This window comes from Crocodylus porosus, unplaced genomic scaffold (genome assembly GCF_001723895.1).
Source record: "Crocodylus porosus isolate Cpor-Errol unplaced genomic scaffold, CroPor_comp1, whole genome shotgun sequence".
Taxonomy (NCBI): Eukaryota; Metazoa; Chordata; order Crocodylia; family Crocodylidae; genus Crocodylus; species Crocodylus porosus.
In genome coordinates, this window is record NW_017728940.1 from 464,819 (window position 1) to 482,971 (window position 18,153).

At 53.8% G+C, this 18,153-nt stretch overlaps 1 protein-coding gene across 1 annotated transcript in view; it reads right to left on the reverse strand.

The window, feature by feature from the left end:
- Positions 1–18,153, reverse strand: part of GRIK3 (glutamate ionotropic receptor kainate type subunit 3) — a 74,800-nt gene that overhangs the window by 9,887 nt on the left and 46,760 nt on the right. Inside the window, exons 10-12 of the mRNA XM_019547897.1 lie at positions 17,052–17,275; positions 9,888–10,006; positions 5,508–5,725 (exon numbers count right to left, since the gene is read on the reverse strand). Coding sequence (XP_019403442.1) covers positions 5,508–5,725; positions 9,888–10,006; positions 17,052–17,275 — 561 coding nt within the window. The remainder of the gene's footprint in view (positions 1–5,507; positions 5,726–9,887; positions 10,007–17,051; positions 17,276–18,153) is intronic.

An 18,153-nucleotide genomic window follows, 5' to 3' on the forward strand; every position in this document is an offset into this window, starting at 1 on the left:
CAAAATATATATGTGTTTAACATTTATAATTTAGCATTTCTCTGTGTGTGTGTCTATGTGTATACACACAGAGAAATGCTAAATTATAAATGTTAAACATATATATATTTTGCTTTCCTTGCATATAATATAATATAATATAATTGCTTGTATATTTTTTTTGCTTGCTTATATATATAAAATACTCCAACAGGCACACGAAAACTGGCATTTCTGTTCGGTGAGAGATGGCATCCTTCTCAAAACACAACGCAGGCCTTCTGTTCATAACGCAAACTAGACACTGTTCCTAAATTAATTGCTCCCTCATATTCTTGGCACCCTCATTGTCCAGCTTATCCGATCCGCATGCCCAGGCAATGAATCACTTCTCAAAAGTGCTTTCCACGCGGCTGAAACCCACCAGTGAAGTCAGCAAAACGCTCCCCGTGGTTCAGCTCAGCAGCTGACCTGACTCGCGGCTGCAGATGTAACGCAGTGCCCAGAGATAGCCTCTGCATAACCAAGTCCAAGGCCTGGGCCTAATTCATAGGCACGCGCTGACCTGAGCCAAAGGGCATCTTTCCAGCAGGCTTTGGACAAAACCCTGGGACGGTCAATGCCGCGGCGCGCAGACGGCGCCCTTCTCCGGCTTGCTGTGGCTCTTCTTGAGGGAAGGAGGGCAGGGATTTCTAGCTTTGCTCCTTCTCTTGCCTCTGGCTCTGCTCGCAGCTGATTAGTCCTGACCTCCTTGGCTACAGCTCCACGATGCTGCTGGAGGCAAGGCAAGCTGCAGACCAAAGCGATGCACCGTGTCTTCTTCACATGGGAAACGAAAGGGCAAGTTGCAGGAACCAGGGAATGGAGGCATCAGGAATACAGCTCTGCAGGTGGGCAAAGGGAGCTTCCAGAGCCAGGGACGGCTGAGCTCCTGGCCCAGGGGATCAGGCATGGGCCCCTCGTCCTGAAATGAGGAAGGTGGCAGCTCTGGTCTCCTTCTAGGTGTCTCTGGTCGGTACAAATCCAACCCGCAGCAGTGACTGCCCTGAGCAGGGATGGTGCCTGCATCCTCTCATCCAGGATGCCCACGGACTTTGTTAAATACATCTCAAGAATATCTGCCATAAAGCTGATAGCATTTGCAGGGCAACCCCCTCCCAATGCAGGACGAAGACACGCCAGACCCGAGCGTCGGCTGCACTGAAGCGGGACCCGGGCCGGGCTGGGGCGGGAGGGTCATCACGAAGGAGACTCAACAGCATTTCCATTTATGTGAAAACCAGATGAGGCGTCCTGCCCATCCCACTGCTTGGAGAAGTGGTAGGGGAATTTCCCCATTGGAAATCAGTAATCAAGGCAAAATAAAATATCCTGCGAAGTCTCAGTATGCTCTGCTAGGTAGTTGTGGGCTGTCCAAAGAACGAGCCTGACAGAGAGGGATTAGGAGCTATAAAGGCATCGTGTCCTCCATGATACAAATCAGCAAAGAGTTTTCCTTATTTCCACAGAAGACTCCTATTAGGCTAATTAAACTCCGTGTAGAGTTGGTTTCTGCCTCGCGGCTGCTCTCCTGCTGCGCTGAGTGTGCAGGTGCCGCAGCTCGGGGGCCGTGCAGAAGGAAACCTGACCTCTAGCAGCAGGAGTTTGGTCTTTGAGGCCCTATTTGCAGAATTAAATCAACAGCAACAAACATTGCATTTTTTTAGCAGCCCGTGTGCACAGCCTCCCAAAGCAAGCCCGGGACTCTGGACAGCAGAGCCGTGCTCCACCAATGTCACCGCCGAGAGCAGGCGACGGGGCTGCTCCATTCACTCATTATTAAAATTCAGAACTTCAGCTGCCTCTAATGAGTCTTGGCTATTAAACTGCTGATGGTCTAATCTAGATGCCGTTATTTGGTGCCCAATGAACTCATAATGGTATTCCAGGCACAGGCGGGTTCTGAGATGCGAACTACTTTTGTCGCGTTTAGGTCCGTGTATTTTCGCGTGAATTAAAACAATGCAAGGGGGAAAGGCGCGTTCTTGAGGCCGGTTGTGCAGGAGCCGGAGCAGAGGCAGCCCCATTCCTGGCTTCCAAGGCCAGGGAGCCGCCGTCCCCCCCGCGTGCTGGTCTCTCCGCGCTAGCAGAGACTTCGACTCCTCTGCCTTGCACGGGAGCTGACATTGAAGAAGGGTGGACGTTGTTAAAGAGCAAAACCCAGCACGGACATTTGCTGGGGATGGAAAGCGTGCCCCCCAGGGTGGACCTGCACGAGGAGCCATTTACTGCCTGGTTAAGTCTGCAGCCAGGCTGTATTAGGACATCTGGCCATGCACGCTATACCAGCGGTGGGTGAAGAGAGGAGAGGGTGTTTCACTTTGGGCAAATCACTTCATCTTCGATGAATGCCCCATGTGAAAATGGAGATAGCTCTTCCTGCCTGAGAGGGTGCTGGGAGGATAATGTTCATTAGCGACGGCAAGGTGCTCAGATGCTGGTGCCGGTGTGGACTTAGCTCGGCGATGCTGTGTTGGGATGTCTGCCCTCGTTCCCCCTCGGTCACTGAGCGGTCCTGGGCTGTCACAACCCTGTCGTGCTCGGCGCCGATGCAGCGAAGCCTCTGGTTTGGCATCGAACTCGCTGGCCTGATTCAGATTCCTACCAGGAGCACAGGCTACAAGCCTGCATCTCCCATTTCCAGCCTCTCCCTCGTCTGAGCGTACTTAAAATTCATCCTCACAACTTAATAATAATAATAAAAAAACCAACCAGAAACTCATGTTTGCAAGGGACCCTATTCCCCCAGATAATTTCCCCGCTTTCCTTTGCTTTCTTCTCTCTCTCCATAACACATTCTTTTACAACCCAACTGTGGTTTCAAAGGCCTTCTTAAATCTCTCAATTAATTTTCATCTTCTAAGCAGTTGTAAAATGTGAGAGCTCTTTACATGTTCTCCACGGTGTCGGACAACTTCTGAAATAAAGTTCCCTTTAATCTGAAGGAATTAATGTAATTTCCTTCTCGGGGTGGGCTGCAGTGTATTGGTGGCACTGTGCTGCCCGAGTTTTTGCAGGCGTGGTCTACCAGTTTTAACACAGAATCGGAAAAGAAATCGCTGAGAGACAAAGTGGATCCGGTTCCCCTCCCCTGGCTCGTTGGGTGTCTGCTTCTCCCTTCCCTTCCCTTCGACTCGCATCCTTTCCTCCAAGGCACTTAGCGTCTGATTAGCTATTAACGCCAGCTGGACGCGTTGCTCCCCAGATCCTGTTAGCTCTTGTTCTAGGATTTCCTGAGTGACAGTGTCTCTTGGGTTACCGATTCTTTAATACACTTCCTATTAGAGGAGACAATTACTTACTGCTTCCTTCTCTTTGGGTTTGAGAGGCAGTGTGATGGAGAGCGTGGAAACCTCTGAGGTTGGTGGCTAAGCAGAGTGAAGTCCCTCCGAGGCTAGTTTGTGCTTTCTCGCATGTGCGGCGCGTGCTTGGCCTCCTGTTCCTGTTCTGGGTGTTGCCAGGTTGACCAGAAATGAGCTGATGGTTGCTCTCTATGGACTTCCCTCACCCTGTGCCTTCTGAAATCGGTGTTGGGGGGAGGATGTGAGCTGAGCTGGCAGGCATGGCGTGGCCGATTTGGAGATGGGAGTTTAAAGGGGGGCAGTTTTGAGAAAGGACGATCGTCCTTCTGGGAATCCCTCCCTTTTCAGACCTCTCTGCTCAGGCCCTCGCGGTCGGGAATGCCGGTTGGTACCCAGGGGCAAGCGGACGGCATGGCACAATACAGTGCCAGCTTCCCGAAATGGGGGTGAGGGCAACGCTGTACTTCTCAGGACATTACTCTGTTCACTTGTTTTCTGGAGATCATGGTAGAATGGTCCTGGAAATATTCTGGTTTCTTGCGAGTCCTAAGCCTCATCTGTGCTGCGCAGCTGACCTATTATTAGAGGTAGATGACAGGCCACCTGCCCTGCTCTATTTAGGAATGGGAGAAGGGTGCAGTTATTACAAGAACTTCGTAGCACGGGAATAGTCAGGCACTACACAAGCTTAGCGTTTAAGAGGCCCAAGGCAGACCTTAAGGGCCTTTTACTTACTAGTAGTCCATAATTCCTGGTAATGATCTCTCTAGAGGATCAAACTTCTGCAACATAGTGGTAAGTGAATAATTTATGCAATGAAGTTCACCTCTTTTTGTGTTTGAAAATGGACAGCTCTTCTCTTGAATGTAATTTTCTACCTATTCTCACGATGTATAGAAGATGTAGTTCTATTAGTGGGTGCTTGAGAGGCCCAGGCAACAATTACCCATTGTAGCCTGCTCCGTTACAAACAAAGCACCATTCATTGCAAATTAGGTTGGTAAATGCCACAATGCTCCTAACGAAGGACAAAGACAAAGAATTAAAAATCTGCTCTGTGCATTAAGGAACCATGAGCAAGCCTTGGCCTCAGATACCTTTGCTGCTCGCTGTTTTTTTATTCTCTTGGAGCAGGGGTGGTTGGGCATATCAGACATCTGATGGTGCCTCTGGCCCCTGATTCAATACGTGTCCCTTGCTGTCTGGAAGGCTTGCAGAAAATTGCAATCAGAGAGCTTTTGTACTAATAATACTTGATTACATCAGTGTTTCCATGAAGACTGAATAGCCTTAAAAATATTGGTGGAAAGGATGCATAGCATTTGTCTAGATCTAGTTTTTTTTCCCCCTCCACTTCTCTCTTTCTGTTTGATTTTGAATTCACTTGGAAGCCAATCATTTTATCTTCAAGGGCTCCAGAGAGTCATTACTGAGAAGTAGCTGAGGGATCAGGGAAGAGATGCAGGTCAGGAAGATGCTGGAGGAAATAAGACTTTCTGGAGGACTAGTGTGTGTGTATTTATATAACAAGACAGAAGCTCTGCTTTGATGTGGGAATGCATCTTCCATCTTGGGTCATCTGAACCAGTGTGGAGTGGAGGTCCCTGTTTCAGAAGCCATAATATCAGTGCAATTCAGCCTTAAGATACATACCTATTAGCATCTGGGAGACGGGGTTTTGGGTGCTCCATAGTCTGAGTGACGCAGTGGGACAGACAAGGCCTAGCAAAGATGCAAGTGTGACCAGTCCCCAAGGACGAGAGCCACCCAGCCGGCCTAGCAGATGCCTGCCTGGTCTTACTCTCATAGGTCTAAGACAGTGATGCTCTACCAGGGTGCCAAGGCACCATGTTCACTCAGTCTTAGGGTGTGCAAACCTGATTCACAAGATATACCTGGAGATTTCAAACAGGAATCAAGAGTGTTAAAACCATGCTGACCTGGTGTGGTCTTTCTGAGTTCTTTGCAAAAGAAAAAAAATGCTCTATTATTTTTATTTTTTTTGTAGTCAAAAAAAAAAGAGGGGGAGAGAAAAGGAAGAGTTGGCATTTTCCGCGGGCGCCCCCAGTCTGGCGATGGGTGCCTTGGGTCTACAAAGGTTGAGGACCGCTGCTCTGAGCGCACAACCCAGGCGCTGCTCGTGTTGGCATCTCCGCCAGGAGTGGCGAAGCATATGAGGGGTCTCACCTTGAAGAAGGTCATTGTCGCTCCATCCTTCACAGCGCCGTACTCGATTTTCGTTTGCTTTGCCAGATCATCTGCGGAGTCGATGGGAGACTCCATTCTCTCCACGGTCAGGAAGGCGGCCAGGTTGGCCGTGTAGGAAGAGATGATGATTAGCGTGAAGAACCACCAGATACCGCCGATGATCCGCGTAGACAGCGCTTTGGGCATCAGCTCAGACCCTGGGGGATGAGCAGAGCAGCGTGAAAAAGAAAAGAAAAGGAAAGGTAAACACCCCAGGGAGAGAGCAGGGCAAGAAACCAATATATGTATTTCAAGCACCAGGCCACATTGTCAGGCTGTAACAGCTACACAACTTCAGCCAACGGCTCTTCACACACATTACCTGGCCGCCTTGCTTGCAAGGAAATCGGGGGCCTTTTGGGGTTTTTTTCCTTTAGCATTTCCAAAAATTCTTCTCTCTTTCTTGCTGACCTTGGGTACAGTGCACAATTCACAGGAAACCTTCAAACCGAAGTAATTAACTCGGCTGCTTTTATGAGATTTAAATAGCAAGCCATTTGTGAACTTTTATGAGTGTTTTGTTCTGCCATTTAAAAAGCGCTTTGCTTTTATACGGATTACTTTTCAAAGCACTCACTCCAGGGAGAGTGTTCAAATACACAAGGCTTTTTAAAAAAATAATAAAAAATAAAATCAAACAGTGAAAGAGGGAAATGATTATGGTCCAGTACTTTGAACAGCAGCTGGAGGTGGGACAGGAGGAGTTATTATAGCATGAAAGGGGTAACAGGTCTGGAATGACTTTTATTGAGCAGACAGGAAGGATTAAATGGGCTGTGCTATTTTTGCAATCACCTGAGATACTTGTTAAAGATGGGGAAGATGACTCGGTTTGAAGCTATTGCAGCCAGAGGACATTTCTGACCTAGAACCTGCAAGGGAAGATGGGCCGTACGAGGCAATGTTAAGCCACGTGGTATTAAAACAGAGCACAAAACATAGTGAAATCCCACTCTGGGTGCAAGGTGGTCCTGATTCAGCTTTCAACAAGTACATTTTCTGCCCTCACTGCCTGCTGGTGAAACGGGGATGGTGTGACACTAGCACGGCTTTGCTCTCTTGTCATCTCCGACGTAGAGTTGAGCTAGGAGCAACACGGCTGTCCCCACGGGATCCAGGGCTCATTCTGCTAACCCACCCTCTTTGATGCCAACATTGTTGATGGGGGCATCCCTGCTCCAGGGAAAATATTTATAACTCGCTGCAATATTGCCAGCACAGGTGTCCAGAAGAGCATTTTTTGCAGGAGCCACTAGGCTAACGGCCTGGGTACCGTTGATGTCCAGTAGACCAGAATGACCAGGGGTAACATGCTTCATACCTCTCGTTTATTTCTGCTCCTGAATTGGGCTCACCTAGGTCATCATTTTCCTAAATTTTCTTCCTCACCAAACAAACCCGTGCAATTGGGACAGCAAATCGTGCCCTATTTCATCCTTGGGATTGCATCGGTTTGGGACAGGACAGGGTACCCCCAGCCTCTGGCTGAATAACAACATGTTTCTGATGTGATGTGATGTGAATGGTCATGGCTATGAGTGCAATGGTGGGTCTTTTCACTGGCTCTGCTGGGCTTTGGGCCAGGCCCTCACTGAGCTGAGTTGGTGAGGCCCGTTTCACCATAGCGTTAAGTCTTCTTGCTGCAACAGAGCCTGCAGGGTTTGTAAGCCTAAGTCATGCTAAAAGGCCTCATTCATAATCTGAAGTGACTTTAACCTTGTGTGTTTTCCAGGCAGAACCTGGGCTCTCATCTGGGAGCACTGCACCCAATGCTGCTCAGCAAGGGGCAAACGGGTCGGACCGGCCGAGCAGAGGAGACGTGAGGTCCTCTTAGGAGCGCAGCGGGATGGGGAAGGGGCTCCCGGTCCTTGCAGGCTCCCTTGCTCTAAATGTGGATCATGGGCACATTGTGCAGGGCAGGTTCAGAGATGCAGCATGGCCTGTAGTGCCCTCCTGCACGGCACCGTCCTGGGACTGAGCCCTGTTTCCCCTCCTAGCTCAAAATTGCTCCATTTTTGGTCAAGGTGGGTTAGTGCCTTGAAAACAAATCCAACCCAGCTACTGGAAAACTGGCCCCTTTGGCCTGAAAAACAGCTTAGTGTGAACCACTCTGGGAGCTCAGTTTCAGCAAAGGGAAGGGCTCCCATCAAGTTGGGATTTCCTTGTCCTTCTTTAGTTTGTCTCCTTTTGGGTCTCTGACATGGTCCATCCCACGCCAAGGCCGTGGCAGACTCAGGCATCTGGTTTGCTCACTCTGAAAGTTTGTTTTTGAAATCCAGAAGAGACCAATCAAGAAAATTGTCTTTTTTCTCCTCTGCTCTCCTCCTAAATCCATGCATCCATCCATGTACCTGCCCATCCATCCTTTCTATGTGGAAAGCCCCTGCCATCATAATACACAGACAGTGACTATCAAAGGGCTGTTCAGGAAAGTTCCTCGCAGTGCTTTTGTCAAGGGGTATTTTGAGGGGCTTTCTCAAGACCAGGCCACAGAAAGGTGGTAGGAGTATGCAGAGGCCACGCAGGGGCCTGGAGGAAACTAAAGACCATTTGGGAGGCTCAGCTGAGAAGCATTTCCATTCCAAAGGATGGAAGGAGGCATTTGGGAGTACGTGTCGTAGGACTTAATTTCATTGATCTCTGTGCCACCCATCACATCATCTCAGGGCTGCAACAGGAAGCCCCTGGAGCCCTCTAGGAATATATTGTGAATTACTGACACCAAGGACCCAGGGATGTGTTTGTAGCAATGCAACTTCTGAACTCATTGGTTTGCTGGGCTGCCCTGGCCCTGTGCCGAGCTTTGCGCGGTGGGACGCTCCGCACCCCAATGAACACACTGAGAGGCCAGCGCTAGTCTTTGCCCAGAGCAAGCCAGGAGAGGCCGAGGCCTGGCTGAAAGTTGGGACCCTGCAATTTAATAAGTCTGCTTACTGCTTTCTAGGCATTCAGATTTTCACCTCCCTCCCCGGAGCCTTTAATGCTCTGTGCACCCTCGGTAGACGCTGGAAAACACGTCGCACCGGTTAACAAAGAAGCCATCGGCAGCAGAAGCGTTTCTCCTTCTTGCCACCCTCGGGCAGAGCACCCGGTGGTGAAGCACCGGACCGGGTCCCCTCCCAGTGCCCGGCACACGCAGCCCCCTTCGCCCCTCCTCGAGCGCCTGCTCGGGCCGCGTGGGCTTGGCAGGACCCGCAGCCCGGGGGCCTGCTTTGGACCTTGGAGGATGAGGAGACATCGGCCGGGAAAGGGGTCTTCTAGAGCGTGGGCGATGGGGCAGGGGCGGCCACGTGGCCTTCAGACCCCGGCCTGCTGCGCCGTGCCCCGCGAGGCGAGGGCTTCATCAAGGGGCTCCTGTGCAAGGGAGTTGCCTGCCCTGCCTGTGCTCCAGGAGGTCTCGAGCCTCCAGCCTGCTCCGGCACCAGCACGGCTAAGGAGACACCTCGCAGCAGATCTCACCCTGCCATGGCTGGGTTTGCGTCCTGGGCTGGGCCGGTCCTGCTGCTTGTCTTTCTCCCGCAGGTTTTAAAGTCCTCTCTCCCCTTCCTATCCCTCCTTACTTTTCCAAGCCAGCTCCGCAAGCTCCCAAGCCAACAACACAGCACGGCTCGAATAGATGCCCATAAACGAAAATGAAATTCATGGAGAGTGAATAATACCAAGCAGAGTCACCAGGACCTTGTGACCTCCAAATCATGGCTGCTTTCCATTGATCAGATTAATCCCACTGGGGCGTTTATCTAATTAACCCCTTTCCGGTCTCGTTCCCCCCAGGAAGCCTGGTGCGCGCACGCCCGCCCGCCTGCAGCCAGTTAGTGCGAAGCCCGGGATTGTGCGCAATGCACACCAGCAACCTCGCTCACCCTCTCCAGGGAGCTGGCTCCATCTGAGCAAAGCCGCGTGCGTACGGTACATCTCAATCAGAAAGAGTAACGGGAGAGACAAACGTTTCACAGCACGGCGGGTACCGTGAGCTGTCAGAAGAGAGATCTCCCCGCTCCCGCACCCGCCCGCCTCTCCAGGGGAGACAAAAGCCGGTGTTGACAAGCTTTTCTGTAATTGTTAAGAGACAAAACGCCGCAGTTTCAAAACCAATGTCGCTGCCTGTCAGCGTGCGGTGACGGAGCCGCTCTCCCCGCTCTGCGGCTTCGTGGCGGCCCGGGCGGTGCTGGAAGCGTTACGCCTCCTGCTTGTTCTTCGACAAGCGCGGCTGCGTTTGACCCGGCTCCTGGTCGACACGAGCGCAGAGGAGGCGAGGCGCGCGAGGCGGAGGCAGCACCGGGTGCGCGAGACGCGAGAGCGGGCCCGAGCCGCGCTTACCTTGCTGCATTAAGGCTCCCATCCCGAACCAGAAGCTGTTGAGCAGCGTGAAGTTGTTCTCCACGATGTCGGACCCCGGGTTGCAGGGGTGCGCGTCGTACCACTCGTATGGGCTGAACCTGCGGGGGCACAGGGAAAGCTGGTGAGGCTGGGGTGTCTCCCGGCAAACACCGCAGGGGACGGGGAAGAAACAGCCTTTGTGGGCGGGGGGCTGCCCAGCCCTGCCGGCGCCCAGCTCGTGGCGCGGGTGGAGACGCGGGGCCAGGCTCCGTGCCCTGCATCACGGGGGGGCTGGCGCCTGGAGAAGCAAGGCCTCTGTGAGGCACGTCCACTCGGGCCCGTGTGAAGGTCGGGGTGGAGGACGTGCAGCCACGCGGGAGGGAGCAGGAGGCCGGTGGGGCGCAGAGGGGCACAGGCACGCTCGCGGGATGGGACAGCTGAGCACGCACCGGCACAGGGCTCCTCTGCCCACAGCCGTCGTCCAGCACGGCCGGGGCTCTCCCGGCACGCACGTGCTCCCCCCGCGCTCCGGGGCAGTGCCAGGGTGGGATGTGCCAGACCCGGGGTGGGCAGGGGGGGTCCGCGAGAGCAACGCTCCTATTTCTGGAGTGGTTTAGCTGTGCTTTCCAAGAGTCTCAGATTTTGCAGCAGTTGCATCCAAACCAGAAATGGCTCAATGGCTCCCAAACCCACCGCACCGACTGCCGTCATTGCTGCTTCCTTCTGAGCACCCATCCTGCCCAAAACCCACCCCGCAACAGAAGGGCAGTGTCCTCCCTCCCGCACCCAGAGTCCCCTCCAGGCGCAGCGAGGCTCAGGGACACATCCCGTCCTTCCGCTTCGTGGGGAGACAATCCAGCCGGCCAAGCACGACTGTGGGCAAAACAACCGTATAATGGAGCTCTTTGCAGAAAGGGACTCGCCTCCTCCCCTCAGCTGTGCGTGTACATATAGCCTGCTCTATTAACGTGTCCATCACTTGGGCAATTTAAAACTAAACTGGACAAAGCACTAGACAACGACTTGCAGGAAACAGCTCTGCGCTGACAGAGGCATGGATTAGGTGGCATATAAGAAGGCCTGAATATGCCGTGTGGCTCAGAGTATATTTGTGCAGGTAAAAGGTATTTAATTGGCCAGACCACCCCTGCTGGGGAATGACCTTGCCCCCCACCCTGTTGAAAACTGCCAGGACAATTTGGTTTCACTGTCATCAGATGTTTTCCTCGGATTCAGGGTCTTCGCGGGAAACCTGACGCCCGAGAAAAGCCGTCCCTCTCCGCTGTGCTCGGCACGCCCGTGTCTGCGTGTGGTCATTGAGACGATTTCCCAGCGAGAGCCCTCAAAACATTGTGGGAACAAATCGGTTTTTCTTTTGGTGGGAAATGCCTGTCTGGCTAAAGTGGGACGACAAGCGTTCATCCTTTGGGCTGCTCCCCACGCTGCCCAGCCCCGCAAGGGGCCCAGCGTCCTTGTGCCGGGGACACGCGTCTCTGTGCCCTTTCCAGCCCTGGGTGTCTGAGGCCCCTGGGACGTGGGACTGTGCGGGCACCGGGGTTTTGCTCCCCGCTCTGTCAGGGACCTCAGGGTGCTCCTTTGAAGGGGGGCGAGGGCCAGGGGGCAATAATAATCCTGCCTTTCCTTCCCTTTTCTTGCAAGTGATTTGGGGTAGCAAATCCTGTGTTTGCCCAATATGCCACGCTGGGGCCTGTTGCCTGTCAAAGCCTGTCCTTTAGCCATCCATCCATCCATCTCTCTTCTGCATTTTCAAAGGGGGGAAAGATAACAAAGGAAGGTAAAATTGTTCTGAAATCAAACCTGGCTTTAAACATGGCCCGTTCCTGTAATGTGTTGGGCCCTGCTTGGTCAGAGCCTTATGTTGGGAGTATGCAAAACTTCACGTACGAGCTGCAGCTCTTGAATAAAAGCAGAGTTCGAGCAGGAGATGAAAACCTTCCTTGGGCTGCCAATTGAAAGGAAATATGAAATGGAAGGGGAATCGGGAAGATCAAATGAGCCCGACAAGATGACACGCTGAACAACTTCAAGGTCTCGGAGTGAGAATCTACCGGCACGGCTCAAATTATAGAGAAATATTCAGGAAACCGCAAAGCAGCGACAACGACTTTGGTACTTGAAAGGCTGGTGGGGCCATTAAAGGAAGTGGAGCTATAATGAAGGGAAAGGTTTCAGGGTCTTTCCTCCCCATCTAATGCACCCATAATATGCAGGATTTGTCCCAAGCAGGCTTCCCTTCTTGCCGCGAGAGGAGCAGGGTTTAAATAAAATGGACCAGGGAAAAAATACAATAATTTTTTTGTCTCTTTTGTTTTTGGGGGTGGAGGGGGGGCTTTTTTCTTTCCTGAGAAGGGAACGGGAAAGCAATTCAGGGCAGGCCCTGTGAAAGGCAGGGATCTGACACAAAGCACTTTAAGGCCAAACTGCATTTCCAGAGAAGCTACTCAGTGATGGTTCTGGTTTCAGATTAAAATGTCTGCTTAAAAAGCCCTGCGGGCAGGATGCTGGGAGTAGCAGCAATCTGGGGCTGTGCAAACCTGGGAGCAACAGGCAGCCGTTCAAAAGGAGCCCCTGGCCGCACGGCTGGCTGAGCGTCGCCAGACAAATGAGCGCCGCGAATCCGCTCGGTCCCACCAGCGTTCGGGGCTCTTTGGGGACCTGGGTGGTTAGAGGCAGCGGCTCTATCAATAAGCGAGAGACTGATTAAAAGCGGTGATGGATCAAATGCGTCCTTTGCCTGTCTCTAAATAGTCCCTGAGTTGGTTTTAAGTGGCGTTGACCTATGATGATGGCAGCCGCAGCGGTCTCCCGAGCCTCGTTTGCGAGACTCATGTTTTTGAATTAAGGCTTGGTTATTTTGACTGTGTTTTCCTCCAGAGAGTAGGACTTTGTGAGGCCTCAGTGGGGTCAAGAGCAGATATTGTTTCCATTACACCTGGATGCAATAAATAAAACCAGCATTTTCCCCAGGATATCTCCAGCCCTCCACCTGCCTGTGTCAAGGTTCATGCCGGTACAGCCTAGATGTAGAAATTCATTAATGGGACATTACAGATGGGGGAAAAAACAGCAGGGGGAGTGCCTTATCATTAGAAAGAACAAGTCACTCAAATGGGGTTTGGAAATTACTGCAATCTGCCGGTAACTCGATGGGGAAAAGGCTCCTGATCTCCGCACGGTCAAGGCTGCTTGAAAGTCGCAAGGGCCTCTCTTCTGATCAGCAGCTTGGGCTCCAGAGGGAACCATTTCCTGCTTGAAAGCTGGATGCTGCCACCGCCTCGACCTGTCAGCCCAAACCCAGGGGAGCAGGGATACTGCTGGAAATGAAGCAGGACTGATGGCCCTTCCCTAATTAACTCCTTGGTAATTCCCGTCCCAGTCCCTGCTGGTTGGTGACAGGTGTTGTGATAGTATTACCCCGCCTGTCCGAGGACAGGGCAATAGGAGGCATTATTAAATGTACCTGACTGGCAGCCAGGACTTTTTGGTTGCGATGGGAAAGGGCAGCTGCAGGACGGGCAGAGACCACTGAGCCCAGCGTCCAGCGGCTGCTTCATCTCTCTTTCAAAGCAGTTCCAGAATCAAAGAAAAAGCTTCAAAGATTTCCTGACTCTTTTAAGGAAGCCCACCAGCTTCCAGCAGCCCTGCAGGACTTGGGGGCTATGAGGTTTGGCCCACTGGCATATGCAGCACCCTGACAGCAACGCATCAATGGGCACGGTCCTGCCAGTCCTGCATTGGCACTGCCGATGTCACGTCAGTGCCTGCAGCCCCCACAATCCAGCACAGCGAAGAGATCGGCCGAAGTGGGTGGTCTTCCCATGGCAGGAGGTGGCGGACAGGAGGTCTTGCTCTCCCATGGGCTGGGTTTTCCTACCCATGCGTCGGAGTCTGCACAGGGAGCCCAAGGCAATAGTCAAGCTGGCACTCATCGAGCCCATCCCACCCAGGGGTTTCTTTGCACCCTTGCCCCAGGGATTTTATAAGTCCCATGAGGAAACAGGGTTTCAGAGATCATGAGCTGCCTGTCCAGGCACCTGACCCCAGCTGCGGATCAGAGCACTGGGATCCCTCTGTGCACATCGCTACGGGGCAGCGAGCCGACCCCAGCCCCGTGTGTTTGGTTAGGCAGGCCCCTCTGTTTCACAGCACGCTGTCTGCAGAGCAAATCTGGACTTTCCTCTTCAGCGCCACGGTTGCACGTCACCCCGGGGCAAACAGCAAGTTGCCTCTAGGGGATGCGTGGAGCCTTTCTTCAGTAACTCTTGCAGAGGATTTTCCGTGCAGATTTAAGCAGTGCATGCACGGAGCCTGGGAGGGGCTGGGTCTGGGTGCTGCAGGTCCCCACTCTGAACTGGGAAAGATAAATACACGCGTTGATCTGGAAATGCACTTGAATTCCAGTTTCAAGACACGCAAGCAATCGAATGCATGGTGGCAATGGAGTCCATCTAGCAATGTCCCACGCTGTTAGCAGAGACACGGAGCAGAGTAGCACCATCAATCATCGCAATGAATGCTTTGCTGTTTGTAATTAGCCGGCGTTCATCTTCCCAAATGAGCTTTTCTCCCTGCTGAGGATCTCGTGCCTTCTCTCTGGCATGCGGCCAAATGGCGAAGGACCTACTCCCACTCCCACTGGACTCAGCAGCAGAGGAGGGGTGCTGATAATGCAGCAAACCGTGCGCTTCCTTCTGGCCCCCCCGCCAGGCGCCCTTGCAGCATCAGACAGCGATGGCAATGTCCCAGGAGACGAATGCCGGCTGTGCCGGGCTGCTGCGTGACACACACATGATAAACGGGGACATCTCAGCCCTTCTTGAAATTCTGCCGCGGGTGGGATAAAATTCACCAGCTGTTCATTGCTCCTGGGAGAGACGCTGCCTCATGTCATCCTCTTTGGATCGGGATGCAGTGCTGTGGTTGGGCCCATCTCTGGTTTGCAAATCTTTGGGGGCGAGGGGCATAGCGTACAAGCAATCCCAATTATTTTTCACCTTGTGTAAACTCCTATCTAGGTGCCTGTGGCTCCAGGTGAGAGATTCTGGTTGCACCTCTCATCATGGTCACTCAGATGGGGCTGGTCCCCATGGTGGCTCATAAGGCCAAGATGTTTGCACTTTATTTAATTGTTTCCCCTCATTTCAGTTTGCTCTGAGCCTCTCCTATCACCTGCAAAAGGGCATGACCCCAGGGCAGTTATTTTCCTGCTGTATTACCCATGTGGCAGTGTTTCTAGGGGCCTGGCACATGCTAGGTGCTGTGCAAACACAAAACAGCAAATGGTCCTTGCCCAAAGTGCTTGAGCTGATGTCTGCAGAGCGCTTTGGAGCCCCGACGGGCCAGCTGCATGCTCCGCATCTTCCCCTGGTTGAGGCTCATTGTGAGGGCAGGAAAGAAGAGACCTTCCCCCATGTACGCGTGAAGCTTTTACACAGTCTCAGTCAGCTGGGGCCGGCGTGTCCTTGGATTTCAGGGGAGTTGCACCTGATAGACCTGATTGCAGGGGAGGAATCAGGCCAGGTAGCTGCCTGGCTGTCCCAGATGTTCTGCAGAGAACAAATATTCTGCTTGCTAAGCAGAGTGAGCTGACAACCGCCACTCAGCACCATTAGGGTATTGCACAGAAAAGCCCAGATAATCGCTTCCAAACGCTGCGGAGGACGTTGGGGCAGCTGCAAACTGCAGCCGGGCAGGGAGATAGCGTTTCCTGCGATCCCTGCTTGGCATGTCCAGGGATGCAGGGGCACGTGTAGAAAAGCACCCTCCCGTGAGCTCTCGGAGGAGCTGAGGTGCTCCAGAGAGCTGGCACGGACCGGCCGCTGGGATTGTAAGGGGCAGAGAGGCATAAAGCATGCCCTGCAAGCCCCTGGGACTCACGCACTTGATGGCTGTCTGCCCCGTGCCTGGAGCTAGTACATGGGGAGCAGGGGGGCATTCACCCCATTGGAAGTGATGACCTGGGCTTCGCTGTGTAATAGGACATAGACGGACCGGGGCTGCGGGGTCTTGTGCTTGTCACTGCAGAGCAGGACAGTCCCTTAAATCCCCACCTCCATGTTTTCTGTCCACCTGCTTCTGCTTTTGCCTTAGACTTTCGGGCATGCTGCAGGGGACAGGATATATCCCCCCAAGTCTAGCCCCCAGCCTAGCAGCCCTATGCAGTAATGGGGGCAGCGGGAAACTGGACCCTGCCAGGGCCTCCTCCTGGACCAGTGTCACAGGCGGCCGTTCCCCAGCCAGCCCTGGATGGGGGGAGCGGGGTAACGGGGGGAGCAGGCATCCGGCAGAGCCACACGTCAGGCGTGCCGGCGCAGGGTGCTCTCCGCGCTCTCCATTTCCCTGCTTTGAAATGATAAACAGCAGAGCGTGGCCGTAACCACTCATTTGCAGGCTGCATTAAGCAAACCCCAAGGACCCTTTCAGAGGAGCAAAACAAGGCAGCTCGCTCTCCTCGGGTCCCATAAATATGGATAAGTGGCGGACAAAATAGAAGCAAAGCCATTGCAAAATGACTCCATTAGGGACACTGATCAAGAGGAGAGGGGGAGCTAATGGGGATGAGGGCCTCCAGGAGACACCTGCCTGCTGCATCAAGGGGCTGCAAATGTGCCTGGCCATGGAGGGAGCGTCGTCACCCTGGGGGGTGCATACTGTGTTCTTGTAGCGCGGGCGGTGGGATTGCACGTTCCTGGGCTGCGCGGCTCCACAAAGGCTGTAGGAAATCAATAACGCATGCAAATGCATGCAAATCCCCCCTGCCTTTAAAGATAGGGAAGCTTTTAAACATGCTAATTAGATGCATATTAATTTTGTAAACAGTCGCACTGTCAGATTCATAGCAACGGGCTTGCTATTCTCTTGACACGGGGAAGGTTTCGGAGGGAGGTTGCACGTTGAAGGCTTGGGGATGGAAGATGAAAATGCTTCAGGGGCAGGAGGGATGCCCATCTCCAGAGGAGGGGAAGGGCCAGGGAGGGCTGGTGAAGGAGAAGGTGCAGGGATAGAGGCAGCTGCAGTGATGGAGCTGGTGTAGCACGTGGGCTCGCAGGGATGGGGTGGGTCCCACGGCCCCGCGCAGCGCAACGCCGGGGGAGGCGACGGAGGTGGTCCGTGATGGCGGCCAGGCCGCGGGGCGCCCCTTACCTGGCTATGACAAACAGCACGCAGCTGACCCCCAGGTAGGCGAGCAGGATGTACATCCAAATGTCGGGAGACAAGGGGTTGAGGAAGGAAAACACACTGGGGTTGGTCCCGTTGGGCTTCCGGTACAGGATGCTGACCCCCAAGGTCATAAACGGCTTGGAGAAGTCTATCGCTTTCTCCCGCACGTGTGTGATGGTGAGAGGAGCAACAGCCAAATCCGCTTTCTGCGCGGCGACACGGAGGAGAGAGACAGAGGGAGAGAGAAAGAAGCTGTTAGAAACCGAGGCGGCAGCGCTCTCCCCCGGCGATGCCCCGCCTGGGCACGGCCTGGCATCGCGCCGAGCTCAAAGCAGGGGTGAGGTGCACGCCGAGACCGGCTTCCTTGCAGGAGGGGCAGGGATTTGGGGGCAAGGGGTGAGATGGGGAAAGTACTCGGCTAGCAAGAGACAAGTCCCTTCCCCCAGTGCAGGGACCCGCTGGCCATTGACTCTTTGTGCTGGACGCAGGGAGAGGCCCCGGCTGGGAGACCCCGGGGAGAGGCACCCCAGTGCTGACACGACAGACAGAGGGTGGGAGGGGAAACCGAGGCACGGGGAGGTGGACCTGACTTGCACACCGAAGCCGGGTGGCAGGAGCAGGACCCGGGCTCCCGGCCCCCACCCGAGGGCGACCACTGGGCTCCCTGCGCGGGTTGTCTGGAGGAGAGACCCTGCATTCGCTGGCTGGCCCCTCCGCCTCCCGGGGGCCCCAATCCTGTGTGGTGCTGAGCCCCCTCAGATCGGACTGTGGTCCCTTGCAGGCCCTGAAGCCCAGCCTCTCTCCCCATGGCTGCGGTCTCTGCTGTCCCGCTCCCCTGTGTCGTGCAGACTCTGTCCAGGCTTTTGCACGTCGGGGCTTTGGTGGAGCTCGGGGACGCTCTGGTCTGGACCCCACTGAAACGCACAGCAAGACTCCCGCGATCTACCAAGGGCTTTGGAAAGGGATCTGGGGGTCATCATTGACTCCAAGATGAACACGGGCCGGCAGTGTGGGGACGCGGTCAGGAAGGCCAACCGCACCTTGTCGTGCCACAGCTGGAGTACTGTGTCCAATTCTGGGCGCC